The 16,566-nt window shown below is 45.0% G+C and overlaps 1 protein-coding gene across 1 annotated transcript in view; it reads right to left on the bottom strand.

The window, feature by feature from the left end:
* The window catches only part of rerea (arginine-glutamic acid dipeptide (RE) repeats a), a 269,119-nt gene that overhangs the window by 75,378 nt on the left and 177,175 nt on the right, over positions 1 to 16,566 (bottom strand). Inside the window, 4 exon segments of the mRNA XM_042299790.1 lie at positions 8,038 to 8,136; positions 11,436 to 11,535; positions 11,874 to 12,010; positions 12,310 to 12,358. Coding sequence (XP_042155724.1) covers positions 8,038 to 8,136; positions 11,436 to 11,535; positions 11,874 to 12,010; positions 12,310 to 12,358 — 385 coding nt within the window.

The raw sequence follows: 16,566 nt of genomic DNA, 5'->3' as shown, positions 1-16,566 counted from the left end.
GGTTGGGGGATCCATGTTGGTGGGGGGTAGATCAGATGAATGGTTGGGGGATCAGGGGGTGGGGGGGTAGGTCAGATGAATGGTTGGGGGATGTGGGGGGTAGGTCAGATGAATGGTTGGGGGATGTGGAAGGGTAGGTCAGATGAATGGTTGGGGGATGTGGGGGGTAGGTCAGATGAATGGTTGGGGGATGTGGGGGGTAGGTCAGATGAATGGTTGGGGGATGTGGGGGGTAGGTCAGATGAATGGTTGGGGGATGTGGGGGGTAGGTCAGATGAATGGTTGGGGGATGTGGGGGGTAGGTCAGATGAATGGTTGGGGGATGTGGGGGGTAGGTCAGATGAATGGTTGGGGGATGTGGGGGTAGGTCAGATGAATGGTTGGGGGATGTGGGGGGTAGGTCAGATGAATGGTTGGGGGATGTGGGGGGTAGGTCAGATGAATGGTTGGGGGATGTGGGGGGGGTAGGTCAGATGAATGGTTGGGGGATGTGGGGGGGTAGGTCAGATGAATGGTTGGGGGATGTGGGGGGGGTAGGCCGTTACAGACTTATTATAAAATTGATCAAATTGTCCCCCCCTCAATCTACACACAGTACCCCATAATGAAAAAGCAAAAACAGGTTTAGAATATTTTTGTTACTCATACTAATTATTATAATTTTTATTTATTTTTTAAATATCACATTTACATAAGTATTCAGACCCTCTAGTCAGGACTTTGTAGCAACTTTGGCAGCGATTTCAGCCTCAAGTCTTCTTGGGTATGACGCTACAAGCTTGGCACACTTGTATTTGGGGAGTTTCTCCAATTCTTCTCTGCAGATCCTCTCAAGTTCTGCCACCACTATGCTTCACCATAGGGATGGTGCCACGTTTCCTCCAGACGTGACGCTTGGCATTCAGGCCAAAGAGTTCAATCTTGGTTTCATCAGACCAGAGAATCTTGTTTCTCATGGTCTGAGAGTCTTTTAGCGAACTCCAAGTGGGCTGTCATGTGACTTTTACTGAGGAGTAGCTTCCATCTGGCCACTCTACCATAAAGGCCTGATTGGTGGAGTGCTGCAGAGATGGGAGAACCTTCCAGAAGGACAACCATCTCCACAGAGGAACTCTGGAGCTCTGTCAGAGTGACCATCAGCTTCTTGGTCACCTCCCCGACCAAGGCCCTTCTCCCTGATTGCTCAGTTTGGCCGAGCGGCCAGCTTTAGGACGAGTCTTGGTGGTTCCAAACATCTTCCATGTATGAATGATGGAGGCCACTGGGTTCTTGGGGCCCTTCAACGTTACAAAACATTTTTGTAACCTTCCCCAGATCTGTGCCCTGACACAATCCTGTCTAGGAGCTCTACGGACAATTCCTTTGGCTTGGTTTTTGCTCTGACATGCACTGTCAACCGTGGGACCTTATATAGATCATGTCCAATCAAATAAATCATGTCCAATCAGTTTAATTTACCACAGGTGGACTCCAATCAAGTTGTAGAAACATCTCAAAGATGATCAATGGAAACAGGATGCACCCTGAGCTCAATTTCGAGTCTCATATTAAAGGGTCTGAATACTTGTGTAAATAAGGCATTTCTAAAAACCTGTTTTCACTTTGTCATTATGGGGTATTGTGATGTCATTATGGGGTATTGTGACATCATTATGGGGTATTGTGATGTCATTATGGGGTATTGTGATGTCATTATGGAGTATTGTGACGTCATTATGGGGTATTGTGACGTCATTATGGGGTATTGTGATGTCATTATGGGGTATTGTGACGTCATTATGGGGTATTGTGACGTCATTATGGGGTATTGTGACGTCATTATGGAGTATTGTGACGTCATTCTGGGGTATTGTGTGTAGTTTCCTGAGGATTTTTTTGTATTTAATCCAGTTTAGAATAAGGCTTTAACGTAAACAAAATGTGGGAAAAGTCAAGGGGTCTGAATACTTTCTGACTTCACTGTATGTGACTATTTCAGCTTATTGTAGGGAGAATGTATGTGACTATTTCAGCTTATTGTAGGGAGAATGTATGTGACTATTGAGAGGTGGCAGGGAAGGAGAGTGGGAAGACAGACAGAAAGGTGGAGAGTAAGAGAGAGGAGGGGCGAGAGAGAGGGAGAAGAAAGAGAGAGGGGGAGGAGTCCAGTGATCCTGCAGACAGCCTGATTCTGTCATCTCCACGGCCCCCACTGTCACCTTTATTCACATCTCAAAAGGAAGAAAAGTAGGAAGCAAGAAAAAAATGAGGCTGGTCCTGGGGGGTGAGAGGAGGAGGGGAGAGGATGAGAAGGAGGAGTAAGGGAGGAGAAGGGGAGAGGAAGAAGAGTAGGGGGAGGAGAAGGAGTAGGGGAGGAGAAGGAGGAGTAAGGGAGGAGAAGGGGAGGGGAGGGAGTAGGGGAGGAGAGGGAGGAGAAGGGGAGGGAGTGGGGGGGAGAAGAGGAGAGGAGAGGAGGAGGGGAGGAGAAAGAGGAGAGGGAAGAGGAGGAGGGAGAGAAAGAGAGGGAAGAGGGAGGAGGAAGAGGAAGAGGAGAGGAAGAGGAGGGGAAGGAGGGAGGGGAGGGATGAGGAAGAGGGAGAGGAGGAGGAAGAGGGGAGAGGGGGAGAGGAGGAGGAGGGGAGGAGAAGGAGGGGAGAGGAGAAGGAGTAGGGGAAGAGAAGGAGGAGGAAGAGGAAGGGGAGGAGAAGGAGAAGAGGGTAGGGGAGGAGGAAGGAGTAGGGGAGGATTAAGGAGTAGGGGAGAAGGAGGAGGAGTAGGGGAGAGGAGGTGTAGGGGAGGAGGAAGGAGTAGGGGAGAAGGAGGAGGTGTAGGGGAGGAGGAAGGAGTAGGGGAGAAGGAGGAGGAGTAGGGGAGAGGATGGGGAGGAGGGGGGAAGGAGGAGCAGAATTATTTATAAAGGGGGGCAGTGGGGCAGATGGGGACGGTGTCGGTGTGGCTCTCTGTGTGTCTGAGTGTGTGTGTCTGAGCGTGTGTGTGTGTGTCTGAGCGTGTGTGTGTCTGAGCATCAAGGTCAGGGGTACATTTACACCTGTCCCTCAAGGCTGTGTGTGGGGCTGCAAAGGACCAAATGGAAATCACATCATCACTTCACTGGGCTGGGAGGGAGGGAGGGAGGGGAGGGAGGGAGAGAGGAAGGGAGGGAAGGAAGGGAGGGAGAGAGAGAGGAAGCAGAGCAGGGAGTGTCCTTGAATGGCCAAGTACTGACTGATGATGGGTGGGTGAATGACTGGTTGCCTGACTGACGATGGGTGGGTGAATGACTGGTTGGCTGACTGACGATGGGTGGGTGAATGACTGGTTGGCTGACTGACGACGGGTGGGTGAATGACTAGTTGGCTGACTGACGACGGGTGGGTGAATGACTGGTTGGCTGACTGACGACGGGTGGGTGAATGACTGGTTGGCTGACTGATGATGGGTGGCTAGGTGACTGGCTGAGCTATGTACACAATGGGGAGGGATTACAACCTTACACAGACTACATAATGATATGTGGCTGCTGGCCGCTATCTGCAGAGTGTGCCTGTTGATAAGTGGCCTGTGATTGGCCTGTGGAGTGGTCTGGCATGTGGGGTGAGAACAGCCCCTGAACCCCCTACACACATATTCATTTCTCTGATTATCTCAACGCGGCCATGTCAGGTCGACTAGCCTGCCTTCAGCTGGCATGCATAAATAATAGAGAATTCATAGCTGGTCTAGTCCTACTGAAGGACGAGTGACTTAATCTGTTACGATTAGCTGCCGTGGTTCAGATGCCGTGGGCCTTCATCTGTCTGTGTACTGGCTTTATGGTTTATTCAGATCAGACTGAACCATTATGTTCAATTAAAGCAAATCCACGCATGATTCACTTCAGTCAGATCTGAGCCCACATGATTCACTTCAGTCAGATCTGAGCCCACATGATTCACTTCAGTCAGATCTGAGCCCAGATGATTCACTTCAGTCAGATCTGAGCCCACATGATTCACTTCAGTCAGATCTGAGCCCGCATGATTCACTTCAGTCAGATCTGAGCCCAGATGATTCACTTCAGTCAGATCTGAGCCCACATGATTCATGATTCACTTCAGTCAGATCTGAGCCCGTGTGATTCACTTCAGTCAGATCTGAGCCCGCATGATTCACTTCAGTCAGATCTGAGCCCACATGATTCACTTCAGTCAGATCTGAGCCCACATGATTCACTTCAGTCAGATCTGAGCCCGTGTGATTCACTTCAGTCAGATCTGAGCCCGGATGATTGCTGGACAACGTGCATCTGGATGTTAGGGCTGTCCCAGACCCCCTCCAAAATCTCGGTCAACCAAAAGTCATTTGTTCTTGGTCAAAAATGTAAAACGTGTATTTTTTCATATATAGATACACCCCTATGTGTTTTTAATAAACTCAAATATATGCATTTAGCCTGTCTGATGCTTTAAGCACACTGTTTGATGAAATAAGACACATAACTCAAGAGGGATCCAGAGATCAAGACAACCAGAAGAAAAGAAAACTTAACCTGATCGTCCTCCTCCCACTCCTGCTGGCTCTGGCGGATTCTGCCGTTACTGTCCTGAAGTTGCCGGTAATTGGCTACACGAGGAGTCGGCTACCTTTCATGTGGAATGCTAATTTATCTTACCATTTCTACCAATCTGCGTGCCAGTGATGGTTCATAGGTACATTTTCGAGTAACAGTTTAAATGAATTGATAATAACATCTTCGTATCTCAAAATCATTGGCATGTGGTTAATCTAAATTCTATCCACATCCAAAATGGAAATGATTCAAACCTAAAATGTAACTTCTATTGCCAACTATGTAAAAATAGCCTACATAAAGCCAACAAATAAAAACATTGCAGCCTACAGGTAGAAAATATCCTGATAAATATCCTATAAACCACATATCCTATAAATCACATTGGCTACACATGGACTGTCTGCAAGTAACCTGCAACATTCTATCAACTATTAACTTGGGTCAGGCCTGAAGCTAGTACAAACTTGCAACATTGTATCAACTATTAACTTGTGTCAGGCCTGAAGCTAGTACAAACCTGCAACATTGTATCAACTATTAACTTGGGTCAGGCCTGAAGCTAGTACAAACTTGCAACATTGTATCAACTATTAACTTGGGTCAGGCCTGAAGCTAGTACAAACTTGCAACATTGTATCAGAGTTTCCCAGGCCAGTGAGCTCAGGAAAGACACATCTCCAGGCTTTTATATAGACTTCCAAATCTTGGTCAACCAACAACCTTTGGACAGAACAATCGACCCGTCAACTAATTGGGGTCAGACCTACTGGATTTACATAATAAAGAGGATGGGTTTTACTGAGTATAACGAAAAGCAGGGATATGTACAGGAGACCACGAGACAAAACTAGGAATTTTAATAACAGTACACGAATAGGTTTAACTAGTCCAGGACAGGACCGAGACAAACTAATAGGTTTAACTAGTCCAGGACAGGACCGACACAAACTTGAGTTAATTGACATATTTCAATACCTCCTAGCCACAGCTGCCTGACATATTTTAATACCTCCTAGCCACAGCTGCCTGACATAATTTAATACCCTCCAAGCCACGGCTGCCTGACATATTTCAATACCTCCTAGCCACAGCTGCCTGACATATTTTAATACCTCCTAGCCACAGCTGCCTGACATAATTTAATACCCTCCAAGCCACGGCTGCCTGACATATTTTAATGCCTCCTAGCCACAGCGGCCTGACATAATTTAATACCTCCTAGCCACAGCTGCCTGACATAATTTAATACCTCCTAGCCACAGCTGCCTGACATATTTTAATGCTCTCCAAGCCACATCTGCCTGAAATGTGAATCTAAATTCAAATGGAGGACAGCAACACAGGCCCTCAATCTTTTCCCTCTTCCTCCACACACACACACACACACACACACACACACACACACACACACACACACACACACACACACACACACACACACACACACACACACACACACACACACACACACACACACACACACACACACACACACTTCCAAGCTGAAGATTTTTCCCACAGGCAATAAACAGGATGCAGCTGCTCTCAAGACATGGAGGGGATAGAATACGACGAGGAGGGGATGGAATACGACGAGGAGGGGCTAGAATATGACGAGGAGGGGCTGGAATACGACGAGGAGGGGTTGGAATACGACGAGGAGGGGCTGGAATACGACGAGGAGGGGCTGGAATACGTCGAGGAGGGGATGGAATACGACGAGGAGGGGATGGAATACGACGAGGAGGGGATGGAATACGACGAGGAGGGGATAGAATACGACGAGGGGATGGAATACGATGAGGGGATGGAATACGATGAGGGGATGGAATACGACGAGGAGGGGATGGAATACGACGAGGAGGGGATGGAATACGACGAGGAGGGGATGGAATACGACGAGGGGATGGAATACGATGAGGGGATGGAATACGATGAGGGATGGAATACGAGGAGGGGATGGAATACGACGAGGGGGGATGGAATACGGCGAGGAGGGGATGGAATACGACGAGGAGGGGATGGAATACGGCGAGGAGGGGATGGAATATGACGAGGAGGGGATGGAATACGACGAGGAGGGGATGGAATACGACGAGGAGGGGATGGAATACGACGAGGAGGGGATGGAATACGATGAGGGGGATGGAATACGATGAGGGGGATAGAATACGATGGGGGATGGAATACGATGAGGGGGGATGGAATACGATGAGGGGGATAGAATACGATGAGGGGGGATAGAATACGATGAGGAGGGGATGGAATACGATGAGGAGGGGATGGAATACGATGAGGAGGGGATGGAATACGATGAGGAGGGGATGGAATACGATGAGGAGGGGATGGAATACGATGAGGAGGGGATGGAATACGATGAGGAGGGGATGGAATACGACGAGGAGGGGATAGAATACGACGAGGAGGGGATAGAATATGACGAGGAGGGGATAGAATACGACGAGGGAGGGGATAGAATACGACGAGAGGAGGGGATAGAATACGACGAGGAGGGGATAGAATACGATGAGAGGAGGGGATAGAATACGATGAGAGGAGGGGATAGAATACGATGAGAGGAAGGGATAGAATACGATGAGAGGAGGGGATAGAATACGACGAGAGGAGGGGATAGAATACGACAAGGAGGGGATGGAATACGAGGAGGGGATGGAATACGACGAGGAGGGGATGAATACGAGAGGAGGGGATAGAATACGACGAGGAGGGGATAGAATACGACGAGGAGGGGATAGAATACGACGAGGAGGGGATAGAATACGACGAGGAGGGGATGAATACGACGAAGAGGGGATAGAATACGATGAGGAGGGGATCGAATACAATGAGGAGGGGATAGAATACGACGAGGAACGGATAGAATACGACGAGGGGGATAGAATACGATGAGGGGGGATAGAATACGACGAGGAGGGGATGGAATACAACGAGGTGGGGATAGAATACGATGAGGGGATAGAATACGATGAGGAGGGGATAGAATACGACGAGGAGGGGATGGAAAGGGGATAGAATGAGGAGGGGATGGAATACGATGAGGAGGGGATGGAATACGATGAGGAGGGGATGGAATACGATGAGGGGGATAGAATACGATGAGGGGGGATAGAATACGATGAGGAGGGGATGGAATACGATGAGGGGATGGAATATGATGAGGGGATAGAATATGATGAGGGGATAGACTATGATGAGGGGATAGAACCCAAATCCAATGAGGGCCCAACTAGCAGCTACACAGCCCTCTCTGACTATCCATCTCAACAGTACCATCTGAAGACAACCACAGTAACCCAGAATAAAGCCACTGTTACAATACGGTCCATTCAACTGTTTTGTGTACATTGAGTCAGGCAAGGTCAATTAAGGCGCAGCTTGATAATAAAAATAAATACTATTTGAACCCAGCTCAGAAGTTAACACGTCCTCTCTGGAAGTTAAAAGGTGAAATGTTGTCAAATAATATATTAAAAAGAGCGACTTACCACTTCGTCTTCTGACCAGCACTTCTCTATGAGTTTGGGAACAGGCTTTTTGACCAGGCGCTGTAGGGCCTTGCCTGCATCGTAACTGCTCTCGTGAAGCTGGGAAGAGGGGGAAGCAGACCAACACTTTAGCTCAATATTCAGTGTTTGAATTTTAAAAAACAACAACAAATGAATGTATCCTTTTTATATAGTAAACATTTATTACAACAGGCAGGAAATAAGTAATTGACGTATCTATAAACTACGACAGTGGGGCTTATTACAATGGACAAAAATATAAACGCAACTTGTAAAGTTTTGGTCCCATTTTTCATGAGCTGAAATAAAAGAGCATAGAAATGTTCTATAAGAAAAAGCTGTTTCTCTAAAAATTTGTTTACATCCCTCTTAGTGAGCATTTCTCCTTTGCCAAGATAATCTATCTACCTGACAGTTGTGGCATATCAAGAAGCTGATTAAACAGCATGATCATTACACAGGTGGACCTTGTGCTAGGGACAATAAAAACCCACTAAAATGCGCAGTTGTCACACAACGGCACAAATATCAAGTTTTGAGCCAGCATGCAATTGGTATGCTGACTGCAGGAATGTCCACCAAAACTTTGGCCAGAGAATTGAATGTTGATTTGTCTATCATAAGCCGCCTCCAATGTAGTTTTAGAGAATTTGTCCACCGGCCTCACAACCGCAGACCAAGTGTAACCACGCCAGCCCAGGACCTCCACATCTGGCTTCTTCACCTGCGGGATCGTCTGAGACCAGCCGCCCGGATAGCTGATGAAACTGTTGGTTTGCACAACCAAAGAATTTCTGCACAAACTGTCAGACAGTCTCAGGGAAGCTCATCTGCGAGCTCGTCGCTCTCATCAGGGTCTTGACCTGACTGCAGTTCAGCGTCGCAACCGACTTCAGTGGGCGAATGCTCACCTTCGATGGCCACTGGCACGCTGGAGAAGTGTGCTCCTCACGGATGAATCCCAGTTTCAACTGTACCAGGCAGATGGCAGACAGCTGGCATTGCGTCGTGTGGGCGAGAGGTTTGTTGACGTCAACGTTGTGGACAGAGTGCCCCCCCATGATGGCAGTGGGGTTATGGTATGGGCATAAGCATAAGCTACGGATAACCAACACAATTTCATTTTATCGATGGCAATTTGAATGCACAAAGATATCCTGACAAGATCTTGAGGGCCGTTGTTGTGCCATTCATCTGCTGCCATCACCTCATGTTTCACTAGGATAATGCACAGCCCCATGTCACAAGGATCTGTACACAATTCCTGGAAACTGAAAACTTAGCAGTTCTTCCATGTTCTACATACTCACCAGACATGTCACCCATTTGAGCATGTTTGGGATGCTCTGGATATTAGTGTACAACAGCACGTTCCAGTTCCTGCCAATATCCAGTTACTTCCCACATTCCACAGGCCACAATCAACAGCCTGATCAACTCTATGTGAAGGAGATGTTTCGCGCTGCATGACGCAAATGGTGGCAACACCAGATACTGACTGGTTTTCTGATCAACACCAGATACTGATTGGTTTTCTGATCCATGACCCTACCTTTGTTTTAAAGGTACCAGTGACCAACAGATGCATATCTGTATTCCCAGTCATGTTAAATCCATAGATTAGGGCCTAATTTATTTATTTTAATTGACTGATTTCCTTATATGAACTGTAACTCAGCAAAATCTTTGAAATTGTTACATGTTACGTTTTTATATTGTTGTTCAGTGTAGATTTGCATGTACAAACAACTAGCATTTTTGATTCCATTTTCTTGATTCGTTAAACGTCTAAGGAGATATCAAGCTCTACTTAAAACCGTCATTACATACAGAGATATTCACTCTCTCTCTCTCAAAGAAACCACCATGCCACATTGGGAGAGCAAATGGAGTTTAGGGAGGAGACACAGCGACCTGCTAGGTATATTCATTCTCTGGTTTATAGAGTCGGAATATAAATACACTGTTTAGGATGATTTCAGTAGATTTTTTTGCTTGATTCCTCTGGTCTAGATTCATTTTGAAAGCAAGGGTCAAAGCGCTGATCAAGCATGATACATTGGAAGTGTCAGAGACCTGGTTTCTTCTTTATGATGAAGCAGAGGAAGAGCTATTAACCTGGGTCCCTACTTCTGCCCTTTCATTCTACTTCTGCCCTATTCGTTCTACTTCTGCCCTTTCGTTCTACTTCTGCCCTATTCGTTCTACATCTCCCCTATTCGTTCTACTTCTGCCCTTTCGTTCTACTTCTGCCCTTTCATTCTACTTCTGCCCTTTCATTCTACTTCTGCCCTATTCGTTCTACTTCTGCCCTTTCATTCTACTTCTGCCCTATTCTTTCTACTTCTGCCCTTTCGTTCTACTTCTGCCCTATTCGTTCTACTTCTGCCCTATTCGTTCTACTTCTCCCATATTCGTTCTACTTCTCCCATATTCGTTCTACTTCTCCCATATTCGTTCTACTTCTGCCCTATTCGTTCTACTTCTGCCCTATTCGTTCTACTTCTGCCCTATTCGTTCTACTTCTGCCCTATTCGTTCTACTTCTGCCCTATTCGTTCTACATCTCCCCTATTCGTTCTACTTCTGCCCTATTCGTTCTACTTCTCCCATATTAGTTCTAGTTCCGCCATATTAGTTCCGCCATATTAGTTCTAGTTCTGCCATATTAGTTCCGCCATATTAGTTCTAGTTCTGCCATATTAGTTCTCGTTCCACCATATTAGTTCCGCCATATTAGTTCTAGTTCTGCCATATTAGTTCCGCCATATTAGTTCTAGTTCTGCCATATTAGTTCCGCCATATTAGTTCTAGTTCCGCCATATTAGTTCCGCCATATTAGTTATAGTTCCGCCATATTAGGTCGGTTTGACATACTGCCACATTTTCTAAAAAGATGTTGTAGTCAGCATGCCAATTTCACACGCCCTCAAAACTTGAGGAATCTGTGGCATGTTATTGTGTGACAAAACTGCACATTTTTAAGTGGCCTTTTATAGCCCCCAGCACAAGGTGCACATGTGTAATGATCATGCTGTTTAATCAGCTTCTTGATATGCCACAACTGTCAGGTGGATGGATTATCTTGGCAATGGAGAAATGCTCACTAACAGGGATGTAAACAAATTTGAGAAAAATAGGCTTTTTGTGCGTCTAGAAAATGTCTGGGATCTTTTATTTCCGCTCATGAAACCAACACTTTGCATGTTGAGTTAATATTTTTTGATCAGAATATTTTTGCTGAACATGAGACTTTCCCACAGATACTTAATGTTGGTGAACATGAGAAGGTAACCCGCATCTTTATCAAATGTATTTTTTGATTAGATTCTTGCCAGTGGTGTGCCAGACACAGGCTTGTGTTGTGTCGTCACTTACCGTGTTGAGTGCGTTGAGTGTGGTGTCGTCTCGCGAGGCTGCTAGGCAACCGTCTTCTGTAGATCCGCCGTCACACATCCCAGCGAAGGCCGCCATGCTCCTGGAGAACACAGAGGCCGGATATTTTTAACAAACTTCTATCCATCAAAAACAAGTTACAATACAAAAAGTCACAGGGAGAAAGAAAAAAGTTAACCTCAAGTCAGCTTAGACTGAGATAAAAGTTATTATTTTTAAGATGAATCATCATTTAATCTTTTTATAAAGCAAACGCCTTCCAGTAGATCTATCAGGAGGAGGGTACAGGACCATTCCCTGCTGACATGGAACAGGTTCATGTCTCCTGAGCTCACCTAGCTGCCCTGAGGTAGGTTGACAGTAGGGAGAGGGTATTGGATTATCTTTCCAGAAAGAGTAGGGTCAGAGGTCGTGTCTCACCTTGCAGCCCTGAGGTACATGAGCAGGTCACAGTCGTTGACCCCTGGCATCCACACCAGCTCCTCATTCTCTGTCACAGCCTGACCCAGGCCCCCCGGGGCCTCGGAGGGGAAGGGCTGCAGCTCGGGAAGCTTGGCCTAATTAGGGAGGAGAGGAGGAGGAGGAGGAGGAGGGAAGGAGGAGAAAGGGATTGAAAGAAGGTGTCAATCATACCACAAGTCGAGCCTGTGAAATACCAGCTTTCAAATCCTTTTCATCTAACAGAGTGGCTTGTCTGAGAAAATGTCACAAATCACTGTGCTTTATACACCTCTAATAGGATAATGTTGGAAAATGTTTATAATTTCACTCCTGTTGTATTAATGATAGGTCATATTTGATAGAAATCTGTAAACACTTGGACAGCTACTTGGAAAATACAGGTAAGATGACTTACTTGGTGACTCGGCCCCACTCTGATCTCTCCTTGTGTGCTGTTTAGTCGCCTGGTAGAGAGAGTTAAGTTGTTAAGATCACAACCAGGACCATTCATAGTAAAAAAGGTGTTACAGGACTAGCTCAGTGCAACCTGAGAAACAGGTTCAATTAACTGACGAGGTTCTCTCCTCTCAATGTCTGGCTGGAGCAAAATTCCACAGACACTTGAAAACCTGCAGAATCAAGGAGTGAGACATCTTGTCTTTATTATAGGACAGGTAAAAAACAATCAGGTCAATACCTCAGAAACCAAGAGATTCTGGGGGAATATTTACTTGTCAAAATCAAAAGATGTGCCATGCCGAAATTGAGTCGCTATTTCCTGGTTGCTAAAATTCGCAGTTTATGTGACAAAAACAGGCAGTCATAAGTGTAGAGAATCATTGTATGTAAACTGCTGTGTAGTCAATTTTCCATAACCAAAAACATTGTATTGTCAGCTGTTTAAAGCTGGTGTACAGAATGCAAATGACACAAAAATGAAACTTCAGAACAGGAAGCATAAAAATAGAGCACATAGAACTGATCTACCACTTCTTCGGCTTGCTTTCAACAGGAATGACAGCTCTGTAACTCACATTTCTAAGTTACATATTGTAGCTTCACAGGCATATTGCAGATTTTGTTGCATTATATAATTCAAGACTTAGATGTATTTTTTTTCTATGGAAGAGATGCTTCTGTGCACAAAGAGAACATGTTTTCTTCTAGGATATTTTTGGCAATAAAATGATGTGAGAAACAACCTCCAATGCTGATATTGTAGATGCATTCAGCAACAAACAAAACAGCACCCCGCTTATAGGACTGGGAGAAATAGAGTCTTGCTTGATAAATGGCTGTACGAATGCTGGAAACCATAGCAACAACTGCCTAGCAATTTAATAATAATAATAATAATAATAATAATAATAATGTGTTCCTCCTAGCCATCTCCTTCCAGCTGCAGTGGGTTAAAGAAAATTACAAGATGCTCCCTTTTCAAAAACCCCCTTCCTCTCCTTTCCCTTCCGTTGCCAAGGCAACGGCACTTAGATTTTCCATACTGTATAGTCCCTAGCTCGGATAGCTGCTGCGGGGCTGAGGCGGGCCAGAATCTGTCAGAGTGATTTGCGAAGCAGAAAGACGCACTCTCTCGCTCTCCATCATTTGAGCTGGCTGTTTGGGCTAGGGCTGGCTGGACTGGGGTTGGGTTGAAACCTGACACTGCTAGGAACCTGTGGAAGCTTTAAAAGTCCTCCAAACCACAAACCTGGCCCTCACTCTGACATGTTCATGTTGTTTCACCCCCCTCACTTTCCCCTCCACCCCCTCAATCCCCCCTTTCCGCCCCTTAACTAAGACTTGTCAACTTTTTCTCTCCTCCTCCAAACTCTTCACCTTCTCCATCCTTCCCCCTGGCCTCCAACATCCCTTGTCTGCTCTACTCTCCCTCTGACAGAGACCAGAGAGTTGTCAGAGAGAAAGAGAGAGTCAAATTTGCCAAAACAGATATGGTACACTGGACTCCCTGACGAGAACAGGCCAACATTATGAGCAACACTTTTAAAACAAGTAGAGCAGAGGTTGCCAACTCCTGCAATGAGTGCAGGCTTTTGTTCCAGCCCAGTAGCAACGTGATCCTGGAGAGCTGTAGTGTGTCAGTGCATGTTTTTGTTTCAGCCCAGCATCAACACACTTGATTCAACAATTTTTTTAACATAATTTAAGCAATAAGGCCCGAGGGAGTGTGGTATATGGCCTATATACCACGGCTAAGGGATGTGTCCAGGCACTCTGCGTTGTGTCGTGCCTAAGAACAGCCCTTAGCCGTGGTATATTGGTAATATACCCCCCCCCCTCGGGCCTTATTGCTTACATTATGTAAAAATAAGGACCCAAGAATAATGACTCAAATACTATTTTATAACTGTGCATTCTCCCGCGCTGGATACAGTCGCTGTCTGTAGTTCTGAAACATAATCTTCGGTGCGCCATAGAATTGACACCTTTCCCTATGTTGCCATGTGCATAATAGGAACGTTAACCAGCCTATTGGGATCGAGAACAATGAGGTGGAGGCAGCAGCATCAGAGACGATGAAACAGACCTTTGCCTTAAGCGTAATCGTCTAAGAAAATTGAGGAGAGAGGAAAACCCCCAACTTAGTTAGGTCGATAATTAATAGCCTAACTGTTAAATGTGTCAGGCTTTTTAAAATTGTCCATATATAGCTACAGAAATTAGACAGATCTGCCTGCTTGAGGGTTTTTGATTCCATGAGCACCAGGTCTCATGCAACTGCAAAATGGAGGATAAAGCAATTTCATAGATTCAGCTTGTTTTTAAATATTAGCTATGCTGCAATAAATGATTTACACATTTTTTTTATTTTATTTTTTAGAACAGACTGGTATTAATTTAGTGTTATTTACACCTTTCTAAAGAGAAAAATGATATTGTAATCTAACAGCACCTATTTGTCAGACACGGCTCTCGCTCCTAAACACTCCTTTATCTTCTTATTGTTATTATTTTTTATTATTATTGTACCTTTATTTAACTAGGCAAGTCAGTTAAGAACAAATTCTTATTTTCAATGACAGTCTAGGAACAGTGGGTTAACTGCCTTGTTCAGGGGCAGTACGACAGATTTGTACCTTGTCAGCTCAGGGATTCGATCTTGCAACCTTTCGGTTTCTAGACCAACGCCCTAACCACTAGGCTACCTGCCATCCCCAGTTATTCATTATGATCCTCATTATAATAAATCAGTGATGTCATTATCATTAGTGGTCTTAGTGTAGCAGCCTGGTATAACCACCATGGAGCTGTAGGCCTCAGAGCACATCCTGTTCAGTCTTAATACTGTAACTTACTTAAGCCTATATTTCAATATATAGGCTACTGTATCAATCAATCAATCATTCGTTCGTTCATGCGATCACAAAGCATACGAGACATTCATGAATTGAAATGCAAATCAAGCAATTTCATTTAAAAAAATAATAAATTAAAAAAGGGAGCTTTGAATAATTAGTTTTTAACAATAAAAAAAAACGCAATTCACCAACGCATGCAACTGTTTTAAATATTATAATGTTGTTAGAACAAACTCTTGGGTACAGTTATTTGGTGTTGCTTACACACTGTCCCACCAAATGGTCAGGAAAAAAAGATTGTCATCTGACAGCAGCTATTTGGCTCGTGCAATACTCGGCTCGCGCAATACTCGGCTCGCGCAATACTCGGCTCGCGCAATACTCGGCTCGCGCAATACTCGGCTCACACAATACTCACATAACGCTCGCTCCTATACCCATATCTTTTTAAAAATCTCCTGTAGTTTCCACGACTACTTTTAAAATGTTTTTTTTTAAAGCGAGATGACGTGTGCCTGTCACACAGGCACTCAATGTCATTGTTTTTACACAGTGTGACCATCGGGGCTCTTTCTTGAGTCATGTGTGTGTCTTAATTATTTAAATCAAACAGTGTGCTTTAAAAGCATCAGAAAAGCTCAGTGCATATGTAGTTTATTTTATTCAAACACATAGGGGTGTGTCTGTCTATATATGGGAAAAATAAGTAAACATTTCGACCAATCGTTTTTTTGTTGTTGTCGGGGGACAGTCCTAGGTTATTCAAATGACAGGCTATTCACTATTCACTAGACCAGAGTTTGGTACTGTCTTGAAAACAATAACATTCTTCATTACATTGTGTTGTAGCCTGGGCAGGATATATTCCTTGTCCATGTAAAATCTGAAACAATAGGGTATCTTTTTGAGCTGGTACCCGGGGAATGGGAGGGAGAGCACTCAGCGCTGCCTTAGGAAAACAGTGTAGGATCCCATGATTTCGTTATCCGATCAAATTTTCCTCACATTGAGCTTATAAATTATGGGCTAATAGGCTGTAGGCTACATCCTCAAGCGTGTCTGTCTTTGTTCTGTTGCGTAACAACACACCTGGAGTCTCTGTTGCCACGGCTATTCCTTTTAAATCAGGAAAAGACAAACTACAAAAGCTTGTTGGACACTTATTTTGACCTATTTCTTTGGCCTTCTAATAGCCTATAAAAGAGGAGAGATGCATACTTCCACTTGCTTGCTGAATGTAAAGTTAAATAACAGGAGGGATGTTGGAAAGGAGAAGCCCATATTTTCCCCAATAGGCCAATCTTAACCCTGAGTTACCATCCTGACAAAATAGACCTACACCATATGACTGAGGG

Source organism: Oncorhynchus tshawytscha, linkage group LG16, assembly GCF_018296145.1.
Source record: "Oncorhynchus tshawytscha isolate Ot180627B linkage group LG16, Otsh_v2.0, whole genome shotgun sequence".
In the NCBI taxonomy this organism is placed as follows: domain Eukaryota; kingdom Metazoa; phylum Chordata; class Actinopteri; order Salmoniformes; family Salmonidae; genus Oncorhynchus; species Oncorhynchus tshawytscha.
This window is presented reverse-complemented; position numbering and strand designations above follow the sequence as displayed.